Consider the following 25920-nt stretch of genomic DNA (forward strand, 5'->3'; position numbering starts at 1 on the left):
GTTATTAAAAGCGCACTTCAAGGCGCAAAAAGCGCGCCTCGCCTCAGGGCGAGGGCCCTTGTGCCTTGAGGAGCAAGCATAAAGCGCAAATGCCCCAAGGCGTGCCCCTCATATGCCTTGAGGCGCACCTCAAGGTGAGGCATATACGCCTCTCACTTTTAATCTTATTTATTCATCCATTCATTCAGAGAGAGAGAGAGAGAGAGAGAGAGAGACCAGATGGAGCATGCCACGGACGGTGGGGGTGTTCCATCGCATGAGGCGGAGGGCCTCGAGGGTTTGCCGATGGAGCTTTCGGGTCCCTGACAGCCCTCTCACCAGCGTTATGTACGGGTGGGGGCTCCACTCGATACCCACCCTCGCCTTGAACGCATTGAACGCGTTCATCTCTCTCTCTTTGTGAAAACAGCCAAGGTGAAGAGAGAAAGGGGTTGAGGTTGAGGGGTCGTGCCAAAATGATTAAAAGTGGGATGCGAAAATGAAAGAACACAAAGGTCAAAACGTGACACATGTTAAATTTATTAAATTAATATTCAAATAATAATTTTAAGTATTTTTTATATTTATTAAAAAATAACCGATTCAGGGTAAAAGGTATCTATTTTCTGTTGATACGATACGACTGTCAGAAATATCAACCTGCAAGAGATAAAAGTGAGGTAAAGAGCGAAGAGAAGAGTCGGCGGCAATAGGGTTTTCCCTTTTCACTTGTTATTTATAAGTGTTGTACAGGGTATAACATTACACAAGTAATAAAAATAAATTACAAACATGCCACCGCCCACGCATCCCAAGATGGATCCTTGGAATGTGGTGCGGGTCGGATCCATGATCCAAAACTAACAGCCTCCCTCAAGTTGAGTATGGTCTTTGATCATGCTCAACTTGTCTTTGAGTGCCCAAAACTGATGAGTGGATAATCCCTTGGTAAAGATGTCAGCAACTTGCATATCTGACCGAACATATGCAGGTTCAATTTCTTTTTCTTCCACCTTTTGTCTAACAAAGTGTTGATCGATCTCGATATGCTTCGTGCGACAATGAAGGATGGGATTGAAGGCAATATTAATAGCACTCTGATTATCGCAAAGAAGCATAGAGGACGAGATCAGTTCTTGTAATTCTTGCAGTAGATGTCTCACCCATGTAACATTGGTTGTTCCTGCTGCCATTGCACGATACTCTGCTTCAGTACTAGATCGCGCCACTGCCTTTTGTTTCTTGCTACTCCATGTTACAATATTATTGCCGATAAGAATGCAATACCCCGAAATTGATCTGCGCTCGTCAGGATCACCAGCTCAGTCCGCGTCTGTGTAGGTGAATAGTCGATGCCCTCACGTATAAGTTGTGTCCTTGGTATACATCAAGCCATCTCCAATCGTACCCTTTAAATACCGAAGGATCCTTTTTACTCCTTCCATATGTACATCTGTAGGAGCATGCATAAACTGTGAAGCCTGATTGACAGAGTATGCCATGTCAGGCCTAGTGAATGTTAAGTATTGTAACATCCCTACAACTCGTCGATACAAAGTAGGATCATGATAAGTAGTGCCTTCTTTAGCACTTAGCTTATGATTTAGAAGGCAAGGTGTGCTAATAGGTTTACAATTCTCCATCCCTGTAGCAAGTAAAATATCAATAGTGTACTTATGTTGGCTCAATGTAATAGTCTCATGTCTACTATCTGTAATAACCTCAAATTTTGTAATTTATTTATTTAAATCTATTTGAAAATAACGAGTATTCTTCTAAATTTGGGCCTTGGATCCATTACCGGATCCATAAAAGAACGTGTAAATAACCCACAATGGGGTATTAAAAATATACTTATAATAGTTAAATAAATCATTAATAGTATAAAAGAAAAGAAAAACCGAGTATTTAAGGTTGGATCCATGTTTGGATCCAAATGGATCCAACATGTGGATCTAAGATCCATAAAATGGTCTTTATATCCATATCTAAAATAAATAAATAAAACTAATAATAATAATAATAATAAGAATATATAAATAAAATTTTAAATTTTTATTTATTTATCCGGGGATCCACAGTTGGATCCATTCGGATCCAACTGATGGATCCATATAGTTTGGGGGTCGGGTTACGGGCCTCGGGTCCGGACCCGAGCCGCACCCCCTGTAACCCCTTTTTAAAGAAAGGGGCAACCCGATAAGGGTTGCCCGATAGGGTTGTTAAAAAAAAAGAAAAGGAAAGGGGCGAAGAGGGGGGGGGGGGTACGCAGAGCGTAACCGACCTCCCCCTCCCATCTCGGCGTGAAGGGGGGAGGGGTCTTGCCGATAAGAGGGAGTGGAGAGGGGACTCTCTTCCCTCGCCTCTATCTCTCTCCACTCAGTCCCTCATCTCTCTCCCTCGTATCTCCCGTCTCTGTCTCGGTGCGCACACGCCGGAATAGAGAAGGTCGCCGACGAGCAACCAGCTGCCATCAGCCCTCCTCGAGCATCCCTGTCACGACAGCAGTGGGGGCGACTCCAGCCAGCCCGGTGCTCCCGCCACGACTGTCTTTGATCGCCGGAAAAGTCATCGGAGAAAGGTACGGGTCTTCTTGGAATCGAGGTGAGGGATCGAACATGGGTTCGATTCCCTGTGTGGGTTTGAGGGGAGGCTCCACCGAAATTCTGGAGTGGGGATTTCTTTTTGAATCCCACATGGGAAAACCCCAAATCTTGGATTTGGGGGTTTCGGTTGGCATGAATAAAGGAAGGGGAGGAGGTTATGAGGGTTGACAGAAATCCTAATCAATCGGATTTTTGGGGGTTTTCGGATTTTCATCATCAAGGGGATGGGTGATTTCGATTTTTCTGAGAGAAAAAAAAAAAAAAGGGTTTCCTGTGTGTGTGCAATTGATCCCCTTTGCTGAAAATCTTATAGATTTTTAACGGGTGTTTCGGTAGATGATGTTTTTGGACGTTGGTATCGTTTTTGGAGCTATATAGCCTTTGGATCTGTTTGTTTTACTTGTTTTTCTTCATTTTGGATTTTCTTGTGGTGTTTAGTATGTTTGTATTACGTAAAGAGTTGAATTGCTTAGGAAAAAAATAAATAGCTATACCCTTGTTATGCCTATGGTAGTGTTGGATTTGGTGTGAAATATATTTGTTTCAAATACGTGCATATGAATGATTGATGCATATTAATATTAAGTGGGCAACCAGGTATGACCTACTGTTTCGGACATGTTCTAAAAGTTTGCTATGTTCCCTGCTTGTAAATAATAACTACAATACCTAGGTTAATGCAATGTTAATAAGTACATGCTGATAACTTTATTTGTTATTATCTATATAGTCGTGTTTTGAATATTGGGTTACACATGCCAGCATGCTTGTATTCTTTATATCTTCCTAAATACCTAGACTCGTTCTGAAAGTGGTTATGAAATGTTGACCATATCTAAAATATTTTACCTACTAAACTGCATATGTGTGGGTTGTTTCAGCATTGAACAGAAAATGATATTCTTGTCATGTAATTGCATAGATGTGGGTTTCTTCGGTGCCAAAAAGAAAATAAAACTTCTGTTATAAAACTGTGTGTGTGCGTGGGATGTACTGACACTGAAATCGTGAGAGAAACATCTTGAATGCATGTTGATACACGTGCATTAAGCTAACCCTGTTTGTCATGGTTGGTGTTGTCCATAATACTAATTTCATACAGGTGAAATAGACGAAAATATTGCTTATGCCGGAGATTTTTTTTCCAGTTCTGTTCCTGCAGCATATGTATATAGTTGGGTTGGTTGACATGCGTATGATTGTGTTAGGATTGCATGAGTGCACATGCATTTGGCACATGTTAGCATGCTTTATAGTTGTAACATGTGAGGTATTTGATGTCTATTAATAGGGCATGGCAAGTTGTTTTGATATAGATGCATACCCGATGTAAAGGCGTGCAGCCCTGACATATAAATTTCTAGATCCGGTTTATGTGCTTGTGTGTGGATGATAACTCATGCTACGAATGGAAGATTTCATGTGTCTACCTGATGAGACGTGTTTAATTTCCATGCATAATTATTCTCATATACTTATGAAATTATGGATGAATGCATGTATATTAAGTGATTGCATGAAAACACTTACACATAAATGGTCACCCATGCCTATGACTGTGGAAGCTTGAATGAAGGTGCATTTGTAATTATGTTGGCATTATTGCATACATTGCAAGTTATGATTTTTTTTGCATACGATGCATCGATGGCCTAAATAGACCATCATTGGCCTGGAGAGCCGTGGGTTTGGTTTTCTCTTACTTATGTTTTTAAATATATCACTTAAACCACATAAGATGGTTTGACACTTTACTACGCTGTTCTAATGGTTTATACGGGCTGGAGTCCCGAATGGGTTCCTGCAAGGGAGGATGCGGGGTTTTCACTTTACTTTTGCATATGTGTGGCAAACTTAAAGAATGAACTTTAAATGAAAATAATGAATAAGAACAGTGAAATTTACATTCTGGGATATCTCATCTGGAGTATGAGAATCTTGGATATCCGGTCTTGGGGAGACTGTGAGGATACAAAAACTTTGTGTGCGTTGTTGCCCCTGAACCCGATATTGAGGTTCTTCTCCTGGCCACGGTTTTAGGGAGAGCCCGCCACTTTACCCGGGAGTGGTGTGTTAGTCACAGCTGTGAGTTTATGGTACCAAGAAAGTGGCACTTGTGGGCGTGGGGTGTCCCTTGTGTCCCCGACATTAGATGTGGAGGTCTAATGTTCCGATGGATGGTGCGGTTTCCTGATATCGGTCGAGGGCTAAGTTGGAACCCAGTAATAAAATACAAATTGTGTGTTAAGCTACCCTGGGAACCTACTTGACCTCGGGGTTTGTACCCGTTTGGTGTATCCGCGGGCCACGGTAATTAAAAAGAGGAACTTAAAGATGTGTGCATCTAATAGGGCATGCATATGGAAAGATGGAACTTAAATGAAAGATAACAGAAGAAATCATGCATTGCACATAATCATGCATTTTTCTGTTATGCATTAGATCATGCATGTTTGAATCATTCTTGATATCATGACATCATTTGGTGGTTGCATACGTTTTACTTTGTGAGATCATGCTGAAAGGTTGGTTATTTAGTTATTGATATGTGACACTGCTGTACTGTTCCTGACTGGTGAGGAAATGCAATTATTGGTAGTTATAGATATTTAAATGTTGCAAATTTTATATCTGCATTCACTCAAATCACTGCATGAAATCTTATTCATGTTCTTTCTCTCACATGTTTCTTTAGAAGTAACTGTGCTCATAATTTCGGTTCTGACACCCTACTTTGTTGGTTTTTCACAGGTAAGGGTGAACAGTGAAGTTGGACATGCATTTGGGGATGGATGAGTTACACTTGGGCTTATCAGCTTCAGTAGAGGATAGATTGGCTCTTTCTTTTGTCTTTCAGTTCTTTTAAATTCTGCAATTGTTATTTTACTTTCAGTTGAAGAAAACTTTGTCTTTGAAATTTTATTACTCATTAATAAAAGAGTTTTAGTTGGTTGATATGGATGATAATTGCAACTTCGTTGTGGTGTGTGGTTATCCAACTGAAATTGGAACTGTAGGGACCCCAGGTCTCTGGGAAGTTTTCCGCAACTCTTAGAAAAAAGAAAAAAAATATTCCGCATTTTTAAAAGGGTATGGATTGGGGTCGTTACACTATCAACTTCCACACCCAAAAAATATCGCAAGGGACCCAAGTCTTTCATCTTGAATTTAGCCATCAGCATAGACTTAACCCAAGATATGTGAAACTCGTCACTCCCGGTAATAATGATGTCATCAACATATATAAGCACCCAAACAATAGTTGAATCACTTTTGAATATGAACAATGAATGATCGATAACACTTTTAGTGAACCCATGATGCTGGATCTCCGTGGAAAAACTTTCAAACCAAGATCGAGAAGCTTGTTTTAAGCCATAAAGAGAGCGTCGAAGTTTACATACCCAATTGGATGAATCATGCATGCTATAACCAGGTGGCTGCTCCATGTAAACTTCTTCCTTTAGTTCACCATACAGAAAAGCATTTTTAACATCAAGTTGACTGAGTGACCATCCATGTTGTAACGCCAATGCAATGATAATCCTGACGGTGCCCAATTTTACTACTGGGCTGAACGTTTCATCGTAGTCCTGCCCATACTGTTGTGTAAAGCCTCGTGCAACCAGACGAGCCTTATAGCGCTCAACACTGTCATCCAGTTTGTGCTTGACCTTGTACACCCATTTGGATCCTACAACATTCTTGTTATCTGGCCTTGGTATAATTTCCCATGTATTGCATTCATGCAATGATTCCATTTCCTCATTCATCGCCTCTACCCAGGCACGAGAATGTGCAGCCTCATGAAAAGAAGAAGGTTCTGTTTCTTTGGACACTCTAGTTAGAAATGTTTGAAAATCCAAAGAGAAATTGTTATAACTTACCCAGCGATCTATAGGATGTCTAATCCGAGTAGAACGTCGTAAAGGAGTCTCATCATTGACTGGATGAGCCCTACGAGAATAAACAAGACCAGAAAAACGTGAGGATGTTGTTGTAGGAGGAATGTCTTCCATATGCGGTTCCACATCGAAAGTATAAGGTTCATTGTCTGTCAATAAAGATGAATCCTCATAAGGCAACGAGTCATATAAAAGTGAGTCACTGAGCCAAGGATCATAATTGTCCTGTGTATCTGTGGAAGATGAACCCAGAGTGTCAAAATTTTCATCATCAAAAACAACATTTCTAGATACCCGAATTTTGCCTGTATGAGGATCATAACACCTGTATCCCTTATAGTCATCTGCATACCCAAGAAACTTGCATTGTACAGCTCTGTCTTGAAACTTATTTCTCAATGAATGATCAATATGAACATAACATACACAACCAAAAGGATGTAGTTCTTCATATGATGGATGACAATTATAAAGAACAAAATATGGAGAATTAGCTTCAAGGATGGTCATGGGCAACCTGTTGATAACGTAAACAGTTGTATGGAAAGCCTCTGTCCAAAGAGAGAAAGGAATACCCACAGTATGCATCATGCTCAAGGTTGTCTCAACAATATGCCTGTGTTTTCTCTCAGCTACTCCATTTTGTTGAGGGGTATGAGGGCAAGAAATGTTATGTGTAATGCCATGCTCCTTCAAATATTCACTAAAATCATGGGATATGCATTCTCCCCCCCATCACACTGGAAATATACAACATTGGTATTGAATTGGTTTTGAACTAGTGCATGAAACTGTTTGAACAACTTGAAAACTTCATATTTGTTTTTCATGAAGTAAATCCAACTAAAACGAGTGTAAGAGTCAAGAAAGAGTACATAGTATCGAGATCCAGAAAGAGAGGCAGTGGGCGCAGGACCCCAAACATCTGAGCATATAATCTCAAAAGGTTTTGTTGCTCTTTTATTGATACTATGAAAAGGAAGTACATGACTTTTGCATAAATGACAACTTGGACATTTTGACTCTAAACTAACTGCGGGTATCAAACCTTTAGCAGACAACTTGTCAAGAAAAACTTGACTACAATGACCCAAACGAAGATGCCATAAGTCTGGCTTATTAAGATTCAAGACTCTAGATGAAGAACTATGATCTGTAGATCGACTCAAAAATGTTGGAAAGGAAGAAGCTGAGGAAGCCACGGCTACGGAAGACGACGTCTTCAAAGGCACATGAGATTCTTCAAAGACGTACATGTTCCTGCGCCGTTCACCTTTGGCGAGTGTCTTCTTGGTGTGAAGATCACTAAGATAAACAGAAGGAGTAAATTCAACGGAAGAATTTGTTTCATCAACTAATTTTGACACAGATAGAATATTCTTTTGAATAGCAGGTGTGAGTAAGACATTTGACAAGGGTAATTGAGATTCAGGCAAAGAAAGGGAGACATTTCCAGTGTGAGAGATGGGGTGGTGAGATCCATCTCCTATGACTATAGTGTCATTTCCAGTGTAAGGAGTCAAGTGAGAAAATTTACCTGCATTAGAAGTAACATGTGTTGCTGCCCCTGAATCAATATACCATATACCTTCATCATTTTGGCGCAAGTTCATCTGATTGAAAGTAGTCATAAGAATATTTTGTATGTCCTGTGGAAGAACCTGTACCTGAGGAGTGCGTGCAAATGTCTGAGTTGCCTTCTGCCCTGGCCTACTATCTGGCCTCCCTGTCTTGTTCCGGTTCTGAGGATTGTACCAGCAATTTGCTTTAACATGTCCCCGCTTATTGCATAGAAAACAAGTAGGAACACGTCCCCCTCGTGGTACACTGCCTGAGCCAATGCCCCCTCCACCTGGTGTAGGTAGTAATCCTCCTTTGTTCATAGGTGTTCCATTGAGACGAGGAGGAGTAAATAAGACTCCTGTTTGAATAGGCGTATGTGCCATCATCACAGGATGAGCATCATATGACGCGTGTTCCTGATTTAAGTTGACCTCATATTGCAAAAGCTTAGATTGAAGATCATCAAAACATGGAAGAACTGAGACAACCTGGAGTGCCATGCAAAACATGCGATATTCAGGTCCAAGGCTACCTAATACTTGTTGTACCATATCCTTATCTGATACAGGGCTTCCAATGGCAGCTAACTGGTCTGTAATCACCCTGACATCCCCCATGAACACTGTAATAGATTTGTTTCCTTTTCGCATGGATTAGAATTGCCACTTGAGTTGCAAAGCCCGAGATTCGAAAACCTGAGAAAAAGAATGAGCTAGTCCATTCCACAACTCGGCAGCAGATTGATCATCAGAAATAGTTTGTAAAACACGATCAGAAAGTGTGGAAGTTATGTAAGCAACTAATGTCTGATCCCGTTGTACCCATATGTCATAGGCAGGATTGGTGGTTCGAAGTTGACTCACTTTCCCATCTTCACCTGTTATTTCTTGCATGATATGTGTAGGTGGGGCGGGTGATCGCCAATCTAGATGCCCATAAAGACCATGACTGCGCATAAAGGACACAATCTGACGCTTCCAAAGTAAGTAGTTATCATGGGATAACTTGTGGGTCATGAGGTGAGTAAGAAAACTAGGGTTCAAGAATGAGATGCAATAACAGATAGAAAATAGGAATGGGATGATATCAAAATAGAATGTTGACTGTTCTGACAGTGTATTAAAGGAAAAAAGCAATGTTGTGTGCTGAAAATAATCTCAGTACCTTCATCACACAGGGAAGTAGTGACGTGTGAACCAGAAGAATATTGAACAGAAAATATATTGAGAGAAAAAACAACAATGCTGAAAAAGAAACAGCAATGTTGTGTGCTGAAAATGATATCAATGCCTTCGTCACACAGAAGAATAGTGACGTGCGAACCAAAAAAATATTTGACAGAAATATTTTTGGGGAGAAAAACAAAGATTCGGCAGACTGGAATGTAATATTAGAACGTGTGTACCAGAAAAAATAATGAAGATGAAAAGAACCAAAAGAGAAAGTAGAATGACGTGAAGGAGGATTAAGAAAAAGAGAAAGAAATAAATCTGATTAAGGAAAAGAGACAGAAAATAAATCCTACGTCCTTTAGAAGCACGTGCTGGTCCTTATAGGTCTTCTAGATGATTGATTTCAGCGCCTGTGCTTTGATACCATGTCAGAAATATCAACCTGCAAGAGATAAAAGTGAGGTAAAGAGAGAAGAGAGGAGTCGGCGGCAATAGGGTTTTCCCTTTTCACTTGTTATTTATAAGTGTTGTACAGGGTATAACATTACACAAGTAATAAAAATAAATTACAAACATGCCACCGCACACGCATCCCAAGATGGATCCTTGGAATGTGGTGTGGGTCGGATCCATGATCCAAAACTAACAACGACAACCTTCTTTGAAGAGAGTTGGCAAACCAACTGCTAAGTGAGCTCGGCAAACAGGACTGAGCAGCTCATGTAGTATGAGCCTAGTCGAACACCCACTGTTCGGCTTGACTCAAACTTATTTAGGATTGTCTAAATGAGCATACGTGATACAAAAAATAATATGTTGGCTCAATTAGTTGGTCGGTATTCTTGTAGCCAATGGGTCATGGTTCCATTCTCATCACGGACCTTTAAAAATTTCAGTTATTTAAACTAAATGAGCTAGCACGAGTTGAGCTCAAACTCAACTTGAATCATCTGAGCCAGAATTAAGGGTGTCAAGAGGTCGGGTTTCGTTGGATTCAAGTGTGTTCAAACCCAAATTTGATTTATGATATTGGTACCGGGTCCGGATTCTGGTTCAGTGAGACCTACCACGAGAATTCATAGTCGAACCATATAGGAATTGCATAACCAAACTCTAACCATAACCAGTAAAATAATATCATTTATATTTTTTACATTTAAAAGTTGTGGATCTTAGTCGAAACTGGGGTCGGGCCCCATGAAATTTTATAAACCATACCCAGCTCCATATATTAGTCAGTGCTTTTGAATTTGACCCAGGTTCTAATCGAACCTCCTTGTTTATCACCATACCTTGACCCTATAGGATTTGGTACGGGTGTTGGTGCAGGAAAGATGCATCATGTTTTTCATGTATATTATTTTGTCACCAGTGAAATTACTAATTTTATGATGGTTGTTGCTTTATCAATAAAGCAATTTTTATTTATTTATAATTTTAAATATTTTTTATAGTTTTTTTTAATTTAAAAAAAAATTGAGGCTTACACTTTACGCCTCGCCTCAGATTTTGGCGGAGCGCCTCGCTACGCCTCAACGCTTTTCACAACACTGGGTGATAAGCTTACTTTTTATAGTTGGCAATTGTACAAGATATGCATGAACTAATTTTATAAAAACAGTAGTGAACTTTTTGACGTCTTTAAACAGCTAATGTGATGGCTGAAACCTAGTTTTCTACCTAGATTAAAATTCTTGAATTCAGAATTAAGGAGAATGTATATCCGCATGGAGTTCTAACATTTGTTTTATAAAGGGAGTTGTGCATAAAAATTCTTGGCCTTAGACTCCAATACAAGATGGAAACATTTTTAGGACGAACAAATTCATATGGTGACGTTACTCTACAAAAAAAACACTAGTGTTTTGGCAAGAACAACCATACCAAAGACTCTATGGTCATCCATCATATTATTCCTAATTGAAACTGTTTGGTAGCACTTGTTTATTTTAACTAACACGTTTATTTTAACACCTAAGCATGAGAGATATAAGTGTTTTTTATTAGATATACTAAGGGACAAAAAGGACACAATTATTATGATTCAGTAACTGAGACTACGATTTCTAAATATGTATCTTTTGCAGAACATCCTCCACACTTTCCATCTGGTTCAATAGAGATGTCTAACAAAATGGATAGTCCGTTTCTTGTTCCATGATCATTTCAAGAAAACAGTTCTAGGTCTAATCATGAACCTAAACTCTAACAGACCTATACTTGATGTTCACCTAAAACTGAAGTAATATCTTTCCACAATAAAGAAAATCAAAAGATAGATGACTCTATTAGAATCTATCCCACTTCCTCTCCTACCAATAGTTGGCAAACATTCCAGCAGACATTAGCTTCTCAAGGAAATTATTTTGCAAAGAAGCCCTATATTCATATCCGATAGACATAGCTGTAATAAAATGGTGATCTTCCACAAAAGCACAAAAAGTTTACAATAGGTGTCTATTGGAGACACTACAATCACAACCCACAAAAAGGTATAAATGGAAGAACACAAGATAAAAATAATAAACTTTATTTCATATAAAAATGCTTAAGAAACATTGATTACAAAGGAAAGTGGATCACCCCTATTTATACAAGAAGAGAGTGGGGGAGAAGAGCTCTTAATGAGCTCTTCTCAAAGAGTCGTTGGAGCTAGTCCAACAACTCTATTTATAGCCGTTGGACTAGCTCCAACGACTATAAATCTAGTCAAGATCTAAGTAGATCTTGACTAGATAAAAAGTCTAGTTCAAACCGAACTAGACAAAAAAATTAATAAATATATTATTATATTATATATTTATATTTTTAACACTCTCCCTCAAACTTATGGTACAATGAAGTAAAAGTTTGTTTAAGAGAAATTGATAACTAGGAACAGCGAGATGTTTGGTGAAGAAATCCGCTAATTGATATTTTGATGTAACATATAGCAGATCAATGGTTTCATGTAGATATTCCTCTCTGACATAGTGACAATTCATTTCAATATATTTGATGCGTTCATACAATGTTCGGTTGCTGGCAATATAGATCACACTCTTGTTGTCGCAGCACATGCGTGAAGCTTATATCACTTCAACTCCTATGTCAACTAGAAGATGTCTAAGCCAAACTACTTTCATTGTCGTGCTGGCCATAGCTCGGTATTCAACTTCGGTGGACGAAAGAGACCTTCAGTTGCTTTTTGTACCACAACGAAATAAAAAATTTACCTAAAAAACATAAAAACCAGTACTTAAGTGTATGTTATTGGGATCACCTCTCTAGTCAACATCAGTATAAGCAATTAAATCTAATGAAGATGAAGCAAATAGGAAATGGTTTCATGAAAGGAAGAAGTTAATATATCTAACAATACGCAAAATTGCTCTCATGTAAATAAAAGTGGGAGCATGCTAAAACTAGCTAGCTGTGTGGACAACGTGTGATATATCAGGTCTAGTAACGAAAAGATAAGAAAGTGTTCCAATAAGTTGTCTGTAAGAAGTAGGATCATCAAGAGATTCTCCATCATCGATTCTCATTTTGATGTTAACTTCTAGAATATCCACTTTCTTATCATCTGTAATTCCAGACCTGGAAACAATATCAAAAACAAATTTAGATAATAAATACACATAAGGGAAATAAGCAACTTCAATTCCTAAGAAATATCTCAATAAACCTAAATCAGTCAGTTCAAAATAATTTTTAAGAAGTTTTTTAATGTTTTCAACTCTCTGTTTGTCGCCTCCGGTAATGATCACGCCATCCACATAGAGAAGAAAAAGAAGAATCCCTGCATCAGAAGTCTTCATAAATAAAGAAGTGTCAGTTAAACAATATCTAAATCGAATATAAAGTATAACATGACCAAACCTGTCATACCAGGCTTTTGGTCGACTCTTCTTGTTTACCTTTAGATGGATAAAATACCTTCAGAGATGAATAAAAAAGAAGAGTTGAAACCAGTGTTATTAAAAATGTGCCTCAAGGCGCAAAAAGCGTGCCTCGCCTCAAGGCGAGGGGCTTTATGCCTTGAGGCGCATGAATAAAACGCAAAAACCCCAAGGCGTGCGCCTCGCACGCCTTGAGGCACACGCCTCGAGGCGAGGCGCGCCTCAAAATGAGGAGTATACGCCTTTACTGCTTTTGGTCAAATAAGGGTCAAAGCCCTAATTTGACTAAAAGTTGGGGTATAAACAAAGAGCGCCCAACCCTAATTGCCCTAAGCTTTTATTTTTGCACTCTCTCTCTCTCTCTCTCTCTCTCTCTCTCTCTCTCACGTAGCTTCTCTCTCTCGTTGTTCACACACAGGCTCTCTCTCTCTCTCTCGTATTATTCTCACGTAGCTTCTCTCTCTCGTTGTTCACACACAGGCTCTCTCTCTCTCTCTCTCTCTCTCTCTCTCTCTCTCTCTCTCTCTCTCTCTCTGTCTCTCAAAAACATTCTACGATATATGATCAACATAAATTTCAGTTAGAGTAGAAGCAAATGTATACATATTGGGATGCTCTACAAATGTAAGTAGATAGGAACTAGTAACAGCAAGTCTTGAAAGAGTGCTCACAGCATAGTGCAGGAACGAAACAAGTGAATCTAGTCAACAGCACTAACAAGGTTCAATGGAACTTTTGCAAATCAAGTTGACTTCCCCAAACCATAGCACCACCAACCCACCCAGTATCAGTACTGGCAGCACAGTGCAGACCAGATTCTCCATGTCAGCTATACGCCATGACTCATGAGTCATGACCAAGCATCCAATAGGACCAATACAATTCACTCGGTGGTGGTCATGAACTATAGTTCACTTTATGGAAGATGTACCTCAAAAATTTCTACGGGATTCATTACTAAAAAATAAGATAAAGAAACTTGAAGGATCATCATATACCATCAAACCTGATTGTTTGATACATTCTGGACAGCTACGACTCCAGTATTTGGTGGAGCCAGAGGTCCCCAAAACATGGCTAGGCAGTGCATATGTTCTGGAGTGTATTTCAGCATACGATGCCGACCATTTTGGTCTTCAATGGCATACACAGGCATTGTTTGATAACACCTCCAACCGATCCAAACAATGATTGGGTCTCTCGTTTTCAACACTTTCTTGTGCCACCTATGACGCTTTAGTCGGACCTGGAAGAAGGAAAAACTAACCAAGTCAGCCAACGAACTAGCGTAAGAAATTTATTTCAAATTAATTGATTGGCAACATCCCAACACAACGCTGGCAACCCAAAAAAAATAAAACTTTTGGGGGGCGCTGCCCCCCTACAACCCCCCGCCAGGAGCGCCCCCACCTGGACCCCCGCCCACTGACCGCACAACGGGACCCGCGTCGGGGGGAGCCCCCAAACCCCCTTACTGCAAGGGGAAAAACTCTGAATCTTTGCATTGTAACTATGTCTTTTATTTCATAAAATTTGTTTATATTTAAATTGACCTTATGTATTCACATAAATTGAGGTCGGAGTTGCAACTTCAATACTTACTACATGTGTAATCTGGTAGGGTTTACTTAGCTTTGCCCATGATCTGTTATCATTCACATTGAATCTTTGCCCATTTACTTAGCTTTGCCCATGATCTGTTATCATTCACATTGAATACATTGTTAGTTTTTTTTATATTCTCCTTTTAGTGGCAAGTAATTCAAATTGGTTCCTAAATAAAAAAAAATTAAACTAATAATTTTTTAGTTCTCACTGACTTCATGTGTTTGTGTTTCCATTAGTTTTAAATTTATATATATTGATTCTTATTGAATATGAATCTAATTTTTGTGTTAATATATATTTTGTTATATGTATTTTTGCAATTGAACAATGGGAAAAGATGTACGATGGGATCATGGAGTTAAAGTCCCACTAAAGATTCCAAACTCGTAGGATATGTAATTTGCAATTACTGTCATAAACAGACTACGGGAGGCATCTATAGGTTAAAGCATCACTTAGCTGACACAAAACATGGTGTAAGCATGTGCGAAACAGTTCCACCTGATGTGAAAAGATTTTTTCAAAATCATCTAAAGGATCAGAAGCAAACGAAACAAGAGGAAGAACAAAACAAGTTGGATATCGAGATAAGTGTTTATTTTGAATCATCAACCAGCGATAATGTGAATAAAGAAACCAGTGGATCATGTAGTGATGCAAAAACAAGCACAGATGGTCCTATGGACCTCTTTGTGAACAAAGAAGCACGACAAACCACAATAAACACTGCTTTAAAAAAGGATGAAAGAAAAAATGTATGTTGTGCCATTGGTAGATTTTTTATGCAAATGCCTTATCATTTAATCTTTGCAACAATCCATATTTTGGTGCAATGATAGAAGCTATTGCAAATTATGAGCGAGGGTTCAAACCACCTACTTATCACGAGATCAGAACGTGGATTTTGAAGAACGAGATTGATTGTACTCACAAAATTTTAAAAGAATTCAAAAAAGAATGACCAAAGGTTGGTTGCAGCATTATGGAAGATGGTTGGACAGATGAAAAAAGAATAAACTTAATTAATTTTCTTGTGAACAACTCATCTGGGACAGTATTTTTTAAGTCCGTTGACATCAGCGACATGGAAAAAACTGGTGCAAATTTATGTAAGTTGTTTGAAGAAGTTGTTAAAGAAGGTGAAAGTAATGTGGTGAAATTCACTACAGATAATGCACCAAATTATGTGGTAGCTGGGAATATGTTAACAGCAGGAAAAACATGTTTTTGGACACTATGTGCAACGCATTGTTTGGATCTTATGTTAGAAGATATTGGAAAGATATCAAATTTTAAAGATACAGTGGAAAAGGCAAAAAAAATTATAAGATACATTTATAGTCATGCATGGGTATTAAATTTAATGAGAATGTTTACAAAGAAGAAAGAACTTCTACGTCCTGCCGCCACTCGTTTTACCAAAACATATCTTACACTTCATAGTATTGGATGTTATAAGAAAGAGTTAAAGTCGATGTTCTTATCTTCAAATTTTAGATCATCTAATTACTATAAGAAATCTGATGCTAAAAACATTTCTTATATTGTTCTTAATGATCATAAGTTTTGGGCTGCCATATCATATGCAATTAAAGCTACACGACCTCTCGTAAAAGTGTTGCGATTAGTTGATGCAGATAAACCTGCTATGGAATTTTTGTATGAGGCAATGGATAGATCAAAGAAAGAAATTGCTTTAAACCTTGACAAGGTTGAAAGAAAATATAAACCTATTTGGGATATCATTGATAGACGATGGGACTTGCAACTTCATAAGCCTTTGCATGCAGTTGCCTATTATTTAAATCCACATTTTCATTATGCTGACAACTTCAACCCAAATGGAGAAGTGATGAGTGACTTTTATGATTGTGTTAAAAAATTGGTTTCTGATGCAAATATTCGATTGAAAATTACAACACAAATCGATGCATTTAAAAAGGCAAAGGGGTTGTTTGGTAAAGAGACAGTTGTTACATCAAGAAAATTAAAAAGTCCTGGTAAGTTTGCAATTATGTTGTTATTTGTTAATATTTTTTTATGTTTTTGTTAATTATGACATTTTTAATGTTTTTATCATTTTTTATTGTTTTATTTGAATGCAACTGATTGATGGAGTTCATTTGGGCACGAAAATCCTGAGTTGATGAATTTTGCAATTTGAATTCCAAGTTTGGCGTGCAGTGCATCGGGCTGTAAAAGGAATTGGAGTACTTTCCCATTGGTTTGTGACTTTGTATTTTATTTTTGAAATACATTTTTATAAGTTTAATTATCTTATAATTTATTATCAATGATTTGAAATTATAGTAAAACACAACGAAGGAATAGACTTGAACAAGAGAACATGAATGCATTGGTTTTTGTAATGTACAATATGAAATTAAAAAAGAGAAATATGAGAAGGAGGGCTACCAAAGACCTTATATGTCTAGATCATATAGACTCAGACGATGAGTGGATTGTGGAGAAGGAAGATCCAGTGTTGCCTAGTGATCCCAATTGGTTGGAGGATTCATGGTTGGATCCAAATTTTGACATAAATGCCATTGAGCATGTGCCTATTGAAAAAGTCACTTCACCTCATGATTCACAAAGTGATTTTAAGCAAGCAAGGTCTTCAAGAGATCGAGGCAAAGCTATATTCCTTTTACCTTGTTATTAATATAAATATATTTTTTTTAATTACATAACATAAGTATTTAATACATGATTTTTTATTGAAGGAAAAATAAAAGCAAAAGAAGTTACCGAGGACGTGGAGGAAGAAAGTGCAGATGATGAAGAGACAGAGAATGAAGATGAAGGAGAGTCTATTTATATGGATTCCTCAGATGATGACATTGAAGACTTAGATATTGATGATGACGAGACACAAGAAGAGCCTAGGCCCTAATTCATATTATAAAGCTATGGCCATTTATATGTTTTGGGGGTCTTTGAGTTGTAATTATGAATGTTAACACTTTCATTTTGAAGAGTTTTGGATAAATATATTAACATTTGGTTGTTAATGTTAACATGCATTTTCTAATTATGACATGATGTTGTTAGTGCTAATATGCATTTTGTTGTTAATGTTAATTTTGTATTGAATGATTGCTCATATTTTATTTCTTAGATACTTACATAGATCAAGTTGTTGCATTAATGTTACTTTTACATGTTAATCTCATATTTTTTCCATATTTATTTGAGATTTTTTTATTTTTTATCGGTTGTTGCTTCATCAATAAAGCATTTCTTATTTATTTATAATTTTAGATAATTTTTATAGTTTTATTTAAGTTTTAATTAAAAAATTTTGAGGCTTACGCCTCAACGCTTTTGTTGGAGCGCCTCGCTACGCCTCAACGCTTTTCACAACACTGGTTGAAACAAAATCATGCTAAGGAACCTATGAGCATGTCATGCCCATACACAATTTTTTGTTATGATTTTGTTTACAACTAAGAGGGCACCACTCCCTCGACACTATGGGCATCATTAGGCCATTCAAGGGTTGTTCATTCATTCATTTCATTTATAAAATCCTAGATAGTCATGGTGATGCTTGCACCAGAGTCTGAGACCCATCGTCAAGGCATCCCTCTACCTAAGACCCAGAGTTAGGGACCTTATCCCTCTCTCTGTAGTCAACGTAGTGCACTATTAGGCATACTGCAGCAGCTCCACCTCCACCTAGAGTATCGAAGTCCAGTGTTCTCTAAGCCACCGTAGTGGAGAACATATCCTTACGATCCAAAAGACGAGAGCTAACTCAACTGTCTAACTTCCACAATGTTGGTGCATGCTTATTCACATCTGACAAGCTGACTCAAGCCACAAATATCAGCGAACTCATGTCACCCTTTGTGACAACATATAGTGTATTTTGCTTTTAATTAAAGTTTCTTATGCATCACATAACCTCGCCATGTACCCTCTTGATAGCTTGGGTCAACACCCAAACAAGATACATCTAGGGTTGTTACCCTAAAATTCCAATTGTACGTATGCATACCTCTTTCTTCTCATTGGTTTTACCATCCTTCTAATACTCATAACTGGAAATAGCGAGACTCAACATCCCGATGCAGTATACAACGTTCAGTAAGAAATATGTATTTATGCACTAACTAGGTTCCTCTTGGACCAATCGAAATCAAATTAATGCCTTATTGCACAAAGATTGCTCAAAATCAACAAACACTAGTACTGCCAATCCATACACAACCATTTCAGGCTAGTTTCATCGAATCTGAGGCTTAACAACCCATACCCAAACTCAAAACACCAAGAAACCACATTTAGGTAACTCAAGAGTCGACACTCTTGAGCCCAAAGGTCAACTCATCTCCTGTGAGTCAACTTTGGCTCTGCAAGGGTCGACTCCTAAGAAACAAGGGTCTACCCAACCTGATAGGGGTTGACTCTTAATGTTAAGGAGTTGACTTTTTTATTACAAAGGTCAGCTCTTACATTGAAGGAGTCGTCTCTTTGATTACAGGGGTCGACTCTTACATTGTAGGAGTCGACAATTTGATCACAATGGTCGACTCTTACATTGCATGAGCCGACTCTTTAAACCCCAGAAACACAAACAACTAGGAAAACAAGGGAGTCAACTCCAAATCTGCACGAGTCAGGCCTCAGAGACAGAACAAAGAGCACGACATGAAGAAGTCGCCTCTGAATATGCAGGAGTCAACTCTCGACTAGGCTAAACCGAAAATCCAAGTTTCAAAACAACAATATCAACAAAAATTTCATGTATTTTTGTCATAAAACACGATGGTGAACAATTCTAGCACAGATTTCTATGAGAAATATGTTTAAATTAGCATTTAAAACTCATACCCACTAAAACACACATGTATTCTTTTAAAAACACTGTTTTCTAAATATACAAAAATCATGGGTGTGCAAAATTTTCAAAAAACTCAAATCTTAGTTTGTCAACTTCATAAAATTAGGTAGCATACCACGAATTTCTCAGCAGAAAACACTCATTATACGCACATTAAATTACCTCCCAAACACACCGAAAATCGAAGAAGCTAGCATGGTTTCCAACACAATTTCATCTACAAGCTTACATGCCCTTAGAAGTTCATGGAGTAAAGGGATCACACCTTGATAAACATAGTAAGGAACCAAAGAATCCACTCAAAATGAGCTATGAGCGCCCAAGTTCACAAGGACTCCTAGTTGGTTGATGAATCAAAAAAGCAGGATGTTACATCTAGCTTCTATCTTCTGCGAAAGCCTAGCTTCTAAACATATGTAGAAGCATCTAATAACTATGCTTTATACAGAAGGCAAACAAGTATCAAACAATTTTCTAATAGGAATACCTGTTAAAGGGCATAATATGGCTGAGAAGGTAGGCAAAGCCTAAGGCATCAACTTATAAAAGGAAGAAACTTCCATATGCAAAAATGTAGAAATAGACATTAGAGACAACATACAACAAAAAAGAAAAGCTCGTTGCTATTCTTGAGCCAAGGGCGATAAGCAGATGCTACATCTGTCATGTGGGAGCTTGCAATGTAGGGTACAAGCACTTGTGTGCCAACATCTAAACTCAAATAATCTCAAAATCCCTCATTGAATTTAGTGCATAAACAATGCTTGCTACATGAAAAAGCAAATATGCATGAAATAAGATTTTTTAAGATAAAAAAATATATTTATCACAAATATATAGTCAAATCTTATGTCATAAAATGTATTTCTTCAAGTAATGACACTTAGACTTGAGAGTCAATACAGAAATTGCAAGACATGCATCATGTATTTTCCAGTCATTGATTTCATTGTTTCTCTTTTCTCCTTTCTTTTCATTATACTCACTAAATTAAAGGGAATATGTACCTGTGAAAAGAATCCACGAATTCCATAGTCTTTGCACAAATCATTACAACAGGAAACTCTAGAATTTCAACTTTCCCTTCCAAGTCAAGCACCAAGAAATAATCCAAATGCTGAGGAGACAAATTTTTTATAATGTCTGTATTAACTTGGAACTCATTTGAGAAATTGTGATTGAATTTTTCAAGGTGCACAGCATCATGCGCCTGCATTTCAGAAGAAATGGTTATATAGATATCTTAAGTTTTGTGGATTAATAATTGGATAGGATACACCTTGTGAGGGGAAAGAAAAAGGAAAAAGAGAACACCTTGAAAACTATCCAAAATTTACTGGTAACCAGAAAGGGACAAGAATAAATAGTATGATCACGAGTTTGATATTAGAATATTAATTTCAAAACTTCTAATTTGCCAAGTGAAAAAGACGCATTTCATGAAATCACGAACTACATCATTAGCAAAGTTGGGCATGATTTTCAAACACACAAAAAACACATTCTCTAGAATCATATTCCCCATCATTGTTTATATATTCCAAATACACCAGAAGTACTGCACGAACAAAGAGTGCTGGTTTTGCTCAATGTTTTGAGCCTAGAATCTGGGGAATCAACTCGGCAAGCATTGACTCGTGATAGTCTACAAATTCTAAAGTATATATTCCACATATTTTCTAATAGAGCATTATGATATACCAAACCGAAGCTTGATGCTGATAACAATAAAAACTATATTTTAGAATTATTCATGATTTTTATCCTAGAGGGCACCGATCATGCTAGTGTGGTCGAAATGACTTCACCTGTTTGCCACGTGTATGTTATTAACATCAACTATACAACAAGCAAGATCGCCTAACTAAAAGCAACCAATAAAAAATCGGAACTAGCATATACAATGTATCCGTGTGCCCCATGCCACCTCGAGAAGGAAATTCTCAGAAAATTATAGGCAACTGAAAATCTAACAGGATTCCCACTCCTGGACCACCAGAAGTCAAGGCAATTAAAATTTGCAGGATACGAACTGCGATTTCGCATACCCATTTGCCAATGGCTAAGCTTCTCAAATCTTACCAAGCATTCACAATCCTTGCACTAAGAACGCAACAAAAGAGACTCCTAACTCCCAACCGAAATGCTGATCGTTTCGTCCGATCAGAATGCACAATCCCCCAAACGCAGGAGCCTCAAGAAAAGAAGAATTTTAACTCGCAAAAAAAAACCGGAAACCAATTGCCTGTTTCCAATTTCGAATTATGTATCTACCCTGGTTCGAAAAAAGAACAAGAAAACAACAAGAACGTAACGAAACGGAGTCCTAACTCCCAACCAATATGTGAATCAATCCGTTCGATTAGCACGGGAAATTCTCAAACCCCATAACACCCAGAAAAGAAGAAGAAATCTAACTTGCAATACAGTCGGAACCATGATTTCAGGAAAAAGAAAGAAAAGAAAGCAAGATAAGCTGATCACGAAATCGATGACCGAGGCAACACAGAGAAGAAAAAACGCTTAAAGACAGAAAAGGACGGACCATGGTGCACCGGCCTTGCGTGTGGTATAAGCAGAGCGGCTTCCATCTCTCGGTGGCGGCTTCGGCGGCCGGAGCGGTCGAGTGCGCGACGGCCTTAATCAGCTTGGTGGGTCGGAAGGTGCTGCCGTGCAGAGCGCGGAGGGCGTGGGCTGCCCTCTTTAGAATGGGGGGGATGCCTCCGCGCGGTAGGGCGCTGTAGCAAAGCATCGTGCGTGGCTCACGATGTCTGAAAGCGCGACCTTTTCTATTGTCAGAGCAACGTCGTTTTGGGCAAAGGGGCGCGTAATAAGCTCAAGGTCGTCTCCCCTCCCCTCCCCTCCCCTCCCCTCCCAGGGGTTATACTTTTGTATATGAGCGGGAATTGTCTTGCGTCACAAAGATACGTGTACGACCCTGGTAGCAAATCGAGTTCCTTAGGCCGGTTGGGTTTTTTTTTTAATAAAATAAGATAGTTTGTTTAAATTTTTTTATTCAATAAAAGATATTTCTTATATTTTAATAAATATGTATATTGTATTTTTTATTAAAACATTATTTAAGAACTACAAAATAATGCCCTCGCGCGAGTCTAACTCTTGTGACTCGTGGCATGGGTGTCATTGTGTTTTGGCGTGGGAGTAGATTTCTTTGACAACAACAACAACAACAACAACGCCTTCATCCCAAAATACAATATATTTTAATAAATATGTATATTGTATTTTTTATTAAAACATTATTTAAGAACTACAAAATAATGCCCTCGCGTTGTCATGGCGTGTCTAACTAGTGTGACTCGTGGCATGGGTGTCATTGTGTTTTGGCGTGGGAGTAGATTTCTTTGACAACAACAACAACAAAAGCGCCTTCATCCCAAAAGTAGATTTCTTTGACAATTCCAAAAAAAATAAAAGACAAGCAGCTGATGCACACCGAAATTTTTAGATATATTATTATGAAAAATGCACAACTCAAAGGTCATACCAAGTTAAACGCAATTATAAATTGAAATATGCTTGGCAAGCCAACTTTAGGCTCATTAACCGGTAACAAATACACTTTGAATGTAGGGTTGTAGGGATGACAAGGTCCTCATCCCCACTCCGTCTCAAAATCCTGCCCTCCATCTCAACACGGGTCTTGATTTTAACCTTCATCCTCCTTGTCCTCCATCCCCAGTCCAAATGGGGCGAGCCAGGACGGGGACCATTTTCCCTCAATCCACTGCCATCCCTAAAGAAGAATCGAAGACAAAGTGAGGCGAGGTAAGGTGAAGATTGAAGACAGAGATGGGGCCAGGAAAACGTTAAGACCATCCCCGCCTCCATCCCCACATGGTTTTGATTTTAACCTCCATCCTTATTTCATGTCCTCCATCCTTGGTTCCAAATGGGGCGAGGCGGGATGGGGCCCCGTGTTCTCCCGGTCCACTGCCATTCTTAGCGGGTTAAGGGTCCATTCAACTAGTACTTTTTAATGTTTTTAATAAGGTTAATTATTTTTAAATATTTTTTTTTAGTGGCACATGGTATTGGATGGTGAAAAAGTATCGGTTCACAAATTATTCAATTTGATTCAGATGGTTTTTTGAGAAATCGATTCACCTACTGAACGATTTTAACATTGGTTTATATCAAGTATAGACAGTTGAAGTGTTTAGCTTGCAAGGAATAGAGTTCAAATCCCACTGCTTACAACTTAAAATGACTCAGCTTGACTCAATATATTTAGAATCCAAGTTTTATTAATTTTAATTTTAACAGTTTTTTTTTACTTTCTTTCTTTTTTTTAAATGAGTTGCCTTGAACTCCACTCATTTAACTCGAGCTTGCCATGAGCTTGAGCTCAGCTTAACTCACCACATGAACAAGCCAAGCTTGAACACCCTTTGTCTGATTGGTTCAACTCGTTTACCAGCCTTATCTGTCACTAGCTTCATACTTGCCTATTCACAGGAGAACCCATAAAGACCTGCCCCAATTCATGTCCAAAACTGAAGCCAAACTGTTTTTGGAGTGGGTCTAACATTTGGACCTGATTTTTAAAAAAATAGGTTTGATCGATACCCCGGTTGCTTATCTAGACTCAATCGATACTGATCAAAACCAATAACCCATGCGGGTATAATTTTAACAGAATATGTACTTGGATAATATTGGGTTGGGTTTGAATCAAAAGTTTAAAGGGAAACGAAAATGGGGAATGTCTTGGAAAGCTAAAATGGGAAAAAAACTTTTTAGGTGAATGTGAAACGGGAAACGAGAAACGAACTAAGAAACAACTGGGAAACATTGAAGAAAAACTAATATAATAAATTGATGGAACAAAAAACAAAACATATGTAGAATGGGAAACACATGGAAAACTGTTTCTTATTGCATGGAAGATGTGTTTCTCATGAATTTTTTGGTGTTTTCCAAATGTTTCAAAAACAATGTTTCCCATTTCTGAAACGGTCTTGTTAAGGACTCTCATCCGGTCGGACATCTCAGGATTATCAGAACTCTCATCTTATTAGAGTTCCAGTTTTTTTTATAGCATTAAAGTATTTTACATAAACTGATAACCTTTTAGTGTTTTAGATAAACCGGTATTGCACATACGTGTTTTAGCTTTTTTCTGTTCTCCTGGTGTATAAATACCGGTATGCATATGTTGTAGTGGAATATAGAGAGAAGCAAGTTTTCCTCAATCCTTTCCCTTCTCTGTGCGCCAGTTTTCTCATGGTATCAGAGGGCTGGTCTTTTGATATCTAAAGAATCGTTCAAGCTGTCAAAGTTTTGAAAGAGCGGTGGATGCCATTGTCGTGGGCATTGAGGTATGTTCTTTGTGATCAGCATGAACCTTGTTGCGATCAACGTGTGTTCAGCGTGTCGGTTCTTCAGCAAGGTGTTGCGTGCCTGTACTCAGTGTGAGACCAGCATGCAGCTGGTACTTCAGGAGGCACAATTGTGATCCTGTTGTGCTTGTGGTCAGCGTGGAGCTGTTTCTCAGCAAAGAAGGCCGTGTGCCGTTATTCTTTATCAGCCCCGGAGTATTCAGGTTGATCTGGTTCCAACATTCGTGCTTCTTTCATTGCTTGCTATCCTTGTTGCTTCAGCCTCATTGTCGTGAGGAGCGACACTACCAAGGCTGAGTTTTTTTTAATGTCAATGGCGTAAGAAAAAGAAAGTTCAAAAGACATGTTTCTCAAGATAGAATCCGGTCAGAATGTTTTTAGTCATTTCTTCATTCATCACTCTGATAACCCTAGCAACATTCTTGTCTCACATCAGTTGATCGAAGATAATCATGGCACTTGGAGTAGAGTCATGATATGGCTCTTAGTGCAAAAAATAAACTTGGTTTTATTGATGGCTCTATCATCAAACCTGAAGAAGGAACAATCGATCACCCGTCGTGGGTCTGTTGTAATAACATGATATTATCTTGAATTTTGAATTTGGTTAGTAAAGAGATTGTCAATAATGTAATCTACTCCACCACGACTCATGAGGTGTGAAAAGATCTACAAGAAAGGTATACTCAAAGTCTAACACCACGGATCTATCAGATTCAAAACTCTATTTGTCGTCTGCAACAAGAAACCATGCTAGCTGCTACTTATTTCATCAAAATAAAATCTCTATGGGACAAACTCAGTTCGTCCTCACAAGTGCCAATGTGCAAATATGGCTCAATGAAAATATTTTCTGATCAATTACAAAGGGAAAGGGTTATTCAATTTTTGATAGGACTAAATGATTCCTATAATGCAATAATAGGACAAATCCTCTTACTTGAACCCTTGCCCAATGTGACTAAGGTATATGCATTGTTGCTTCAAGAAGAAA

The 25920-nt window shown here is 38.2% G+C and overlaps 1 protein-coding gene across 2 annotated transcripts in view; it reads right to left on the reverse strand.

Moving 5' to 3' along the window:
- The window catches only part of LOC149836801 (putative exonuclease domain-containing protein At3g15140), a 45228-nt gene extending 22845 nt beyond the window's left edge, over window positions 1–22383 (reverse strand). Inside the window, exons 1-2 of one of the 2 annotated variants that reach the window (XM_090007125.1) lie at window positions 22109–22383; window positions 20571–20773 (exon numbers count right to left, since the gene is read on the reverse strand). In XM_090007125.1, the coding sequence (XP_089863251.1) occupies window positions 20571–20773; window positions 22109–22315 (410 nt within the window). In that variant the 5' untranslated portion in view covers window positions 22316–22383. The remainder of the gene's footprint in view (window positions 1–20570; window positions 20774–22108) is intronic. The other variant, XM_090007126.1, reaches the window with a different exon arrangement.
- Between the last annotated feature and the right edge of the window lie 3537 nt (window positions 22384–25920).

Source organism: Nuphar pumila, chromosome 5 (genome assembly GCF_984573655.1).
Source record: "Nuphar pumila chromosome 5, dmNupPumi1.hap1.1, whole genome shotgun sequence".
NCBI lineage: Eukaryota > Viridiplantae > Streptophyta > Magnoliopsida > Nymphaeales > Nymphaeaceae > Nuphar > Nuphar pumila.